This window comes from Triticum aestivum, chromosome 3A (genome assembly GCF_018294505.1).
Source record: "Triticum aestivum cultivar Chinese Spring chromosome 3A, IWGSC CS RefSeq v2.1, whole genome shotgun sequence".
In the NCBI taxonomy this organism is placed as follows: Eukaryota; Viridiplantae; Streptophyta; class Magnoliopsida; order Poales; family Poaceae; genus Triticum; species Triticum aestivum.
Window position 1 is genome coordinate 603,078,436 of NC_057800.1, and position 4,388 is coordinate 603,082,823.

A 4,388-nucleotide genomic window follows, 5' to 3' on the forward strand; every position below is an offset into this window, starting at 1 on the left:
AATAAACAAAGAGCGGGTTGCTCCATGTTTTCAGGGCATGCGCCCTTCCCCCTCCGAATTTAAAAACCGCAAGCTTTGGACGTGAATTGGTCAAGCATCAACAATATATTTCCGGTAGCTTGGAAGCAAATCCACGCCACAGAAACTTTGCATACTTCAACGTGTCTTGCTGAAATCATATTGTTTCACGCGGTAATTTACCTCAAGATAGAATTGTGGCCTTTGAATCTGAACACATTCCTACACTCCCTTGCTCGAAAGAATACGAAACTCCACAATAAAACCATCCCAGTTCGCATGCTAACCAAGTGGTTTGGGGCCCCTGCATATCAGCAGGCGCGATGCAGTTTGCGAGTCACTTATTGGTAAAGGTGCCACCTTGTTGGCCTAGCACTTAATGGCTACCTGGTAATCCTACACATCAAACAAACAAATAGGTTAAGTCATGGAAAGAGGAGAAACATGCAAAGGAACAGGTGAAATAACCTAATCACCTAATGCACTGCAGGGACAAATAGAGCAATAATAGAGAATGACAGTAACTAGTGCACTACAGTACTGCATTACGTGTAGCCGTGACAGGGGGGACTAGGATGCAAACAAGAGGCAGATCATAGGGGGAAAGGTGGGTCCCTCAAAAGGAGTATAAGCCAATTTACAAACCTCTTCAGCTACAGGCATTCGGCTTTAAAGCTTGATCAAGCTCCTTGCACTTCCTTCCTAAACCACAACCACCATCTCTGCCAAAACCAAACCAAACCCAGAGACCAACTCACCAGAAACACAAGGCCAGGCACCAACAATGGCAAGACATGGCCCCCAAATCCATGACCAACCACTCCAAGAAGAGGACTACATAGACATGGAGCTGAGCTCACCTGCAGCTGCAAAGGTGGTCAGCAATACAGCAAGCTTGCTTTGCTACACCACAGCCATGGCAGCCTCCCCCCAGCAGTCGAGGGAGTTTGAGTTCCACATGTCAGCTCCCGTTGACCACTGGGAGCCCATGGCATCACCAGCAGATGAGCTCTTCTACAAGGGCAAGCTGCTACCGCTCCACCTTCCACCACGCATCCAAATGGTTGAAAGGCTCCTCGAGATCGCAGCTGACAAGGGCCTCCTCTCCGCGAGCACTGCCCCGGCGACACCATACCAGTCGTGCCACGTTTCACCAGCAAATTCATGTTATGCAAGTGGTGAGCTCAATGCAGAGCAGTACTTCAGCGAGTGCGCATCCGCCAGTATTGCTGCTGCTGAGGTGGAAGCAGCATGCGAAAAGAAGCCATGGTCCAAGAAGCTCAAGTTCATCAAGAATCTCAACCTTGGTCTCAAGCTCAAGGCATCAAAGGCTTACCTCAAGACAATATTTGCAGCTAAAGCAGGGGATCCAGATGACAAGGGTGGTGCACCAAGAGCAAATGAGTTCTCCACCGCCCAGGTCAAGAGCTGGAGGAAGAACCCATTTGGCCAGATCAGAAGCAACAGGTACACAACCTCGCCCATCAGCAACAGTGCCACACTGGGAGGGAAGCTTAAAGAAGATGAGTACGGCCATAGGAGGTCATTCTCTAGTGTTATTATCCGATATTCGTCATCAAACAAGACATCATCTGCCTCATCATCGTCATGCTCTTCGTCAAATTCATCATCCTACATCCCGAGCTCAAATGACTCTGGTTTGGGGCCAGTGCTCAGGAGGAGCAGCAGTGCCAGCTCAGAGATGGATAATCCAATCCAGGGTGCAATAGCATACTGCAAGAAGTCGCAGCAACTGGCCTCAGTGAGGAAGAGTGCAAGCGATGCAGGTTTCCGGTTCATGTCATCATCAGTGTCAAAGATAGCTGCAGAATCTGAAGATGCAGAAGACATTTTTCAGATTTGCAGACAACGGTAGTATAGATGGTATAAAATTTCAACACCCTGATGATTTTGTACACATTTGTATTCTGATCATATGTTTCCTAAAGACATGCTATCCCCTTAAAAACTTGGCTATGTAACTTCTGTCTATGAATGAACAGTTCACTATGTTCCGAGTACTAGTATTTTAGCACTTGACATGGTTGTGGAAGTACCAAAGTGCAGATAGAATCCCACCAAAAAACTAAATCTAGGCAAACCTTTCTCTGATCAGTATCCACATTACAGCTGCACATGTAGCAAGTCCATACCTGAAAAGAGATGCAACAGAAACAAGCATCTTAAGTCACATGCAATGAGCCATAGTTAACAGAAGACAGCCAATTATTTTTGGGTAAAGCTGACACTTTTGTCCCATGCTTGGTTCTCTATCTATCTCCAAATGCACAAATCAGTTCCTGATTAAATCCTACCTGCTTTCTGTTTGTTGAACACAACACGGAAACATACTCTCAAAAGCTTGTGTGTCAAATGTGTGTCTATGATGTAACATAGGTAAGGAACTAAGCAATTTTTTTACAAGTTATTAAAGAGATTATCAGAGAAGGCAAGACGATGAACCTTTTATCATGCAACCTGACTGCAACTTGAATACTAGTACATGGCACCACACTAATGCGAGTGGCAATGGCATAAATAAAGTAACCCAAAAGACTCCAAAATTGTGTGTTAAAATGAAATCTTTTCTGGCAAGTTGCACCTTGGTATTATCAGTTAATATGATTTTGGGATTCACTCTTCTAAATGCTGATCCTTGTGCATTTAGGGGTCTGAATGCATTCTCATGGCTCTACGTCAACCTAGGAACATTTTCCATATACTACTATGTCAGGGACCTTGTTTAAGAAATACAAGTCACTGGTGACGGGCACTTAAAACATGAAAGGCAAAAGAGGAAAGGTGAAATACCTTTCTTGCTGTGACAAACAAAAAGCAGTAGTGCAATAAAATGAATGAAAAAAGAGAAGAAATGCAAAGTAAGAATTACCTACGATTACACACCGTTAAAGCTATAAATCATTAGACAAAAATAAAATAAATGGAAAAGGAGAAGAAATGCAAAGTGTGAATGATAGGAGGCAACAACTTCTTAACAGCCCTTTTGTCCTAAAAAGCTTTACTGAAGACCTGGGGGGGGGAGTTTATACTGGATTGGGTTTCTTCATTTGAGAAGACAATTGTGGTAAAAACTACAATAACATATCAGATATAATATCTCACAATATGCATTTAATGATTGTTGGAAAAAGAACACCGACCATCGGAATGACAGAATCTATCCCAAATCAATATAAAAGAAACACACCCAAGGGCCCGTTGTGTCGCTTAGCTTCAAAAATGAACATTGATGATGACTAAGAAATGGTCATGTGAAGACAAATAAAATTTAAACTAAGAAGGCATGTCAAGAAAAGGCAAGACAAGATTAAAGCCAAAGGTAAGCATACATACCCACCACACTGATGATGTTGAGCAGTGTTAGAACTAACAGGCATGTACCAGGGTCCATAGTTAGCCAAATGTTTGCATTGTTTATCAGGTGTACATAGTACGCACGGCATATGAAGAATATTTACGCTTTACTGCCATGCAAGGATTTAAAGTATTCTTGGATTGCCGCACTAGCATGTGCTACCAGTTTTCTAATCAGTGAGTAAAGTGATGGTAGGTTATTGTGATGAACCTTCCTCTAAAAGTAAGTACAACAAACAAAAACGAAAAAAAGTGATGAACCTGGTCTTCTATCCAACGACATGCAAAGCGTCAAACTCCACAATAATGATATATTGGGGGTTCATGTATTTGGATTCTTTTAAATGATTCGTAGTGGTCATGCCAATGTAATGCAGGGGGGCAGCCAGGGTAGCACAGCGTGTCCAACTGTTCCTAACAATTACAGAAGATATATTTGTTTCCTCACATAAACAATACACTTCTGGATTAAGTAAACAAATAAACATCACTGCAGGTCGTCTTATTGGCAAGGTGAGTACACTTAACTGTTATACTACTAGATATATTACATGTTCAACGGAAGAATAGAACAACGAGGGAATAAACTAGATACTTCTGCTTGAAACTATCCATGTTCAATGAAAGACTGAAAAAGAACCACGAATCAAGAATGGCAAGTTACAGTAACTCACTTTAGATCCAAAGTGAAATAATAATTCTTAAGATCAAGGTTTCAGGACAAGATCAACAAATTACCGCTCAGCTGAGGAAGGTTTAAATTGTTACTAAACAATTTGTAGTATACGAGCAATATAAAACAAAATTATATGCGTTTAAGTCCAAAAGAATCAGCATCCTCAAAACATGAGCCGTAAAGGAACTAAAACCAACGGAGCCTGCACTCCTGCAGTCACATTGAGAAAGGTTTAATAGTTACTTAATAATTTGTTCTATAATAAAATATAAAAACAATAAAGCATCATCATAAGAAGTCCATACAAAATCAGCATCCT

At 41.8% G+C, this 4,388-nt stretch overlaps 1 protein-coding gene across 1 annotated transcript; it reads left to right on the top strand.

Annotated features, from left to right (window-relative positions):
• Nucleotides 1-696: 696 nt before the first annotated feature.
• Nucleotides 697-2,000, top strand: LOC123062521 (probable membrane-associated kinase regulator 4). The gene has a single exon (XM_044486068.1). It carries the CDS (start codon nt 803-805, stop codon nt 1,892-1,894), a length of 1,092 nt encoding a protein of 363 aa, XP_044342003.1. The 5' UTR covers nt 697-802; the 3' UTR covers nt 1,895-2,000.
• Nucleotides 2,001-4,388: the final 2,388 nt, after the last annotated feature.

Bases quoted from the DNA above. Each gene is read 5' to 3' on its own strand.
- LOC123062521 (XM_044486068.1), top strand. From the start codon at position 803: ATGGCAAGACATGGCCCCCAAATCCATGACCAACCACTCCAAGAAGAG.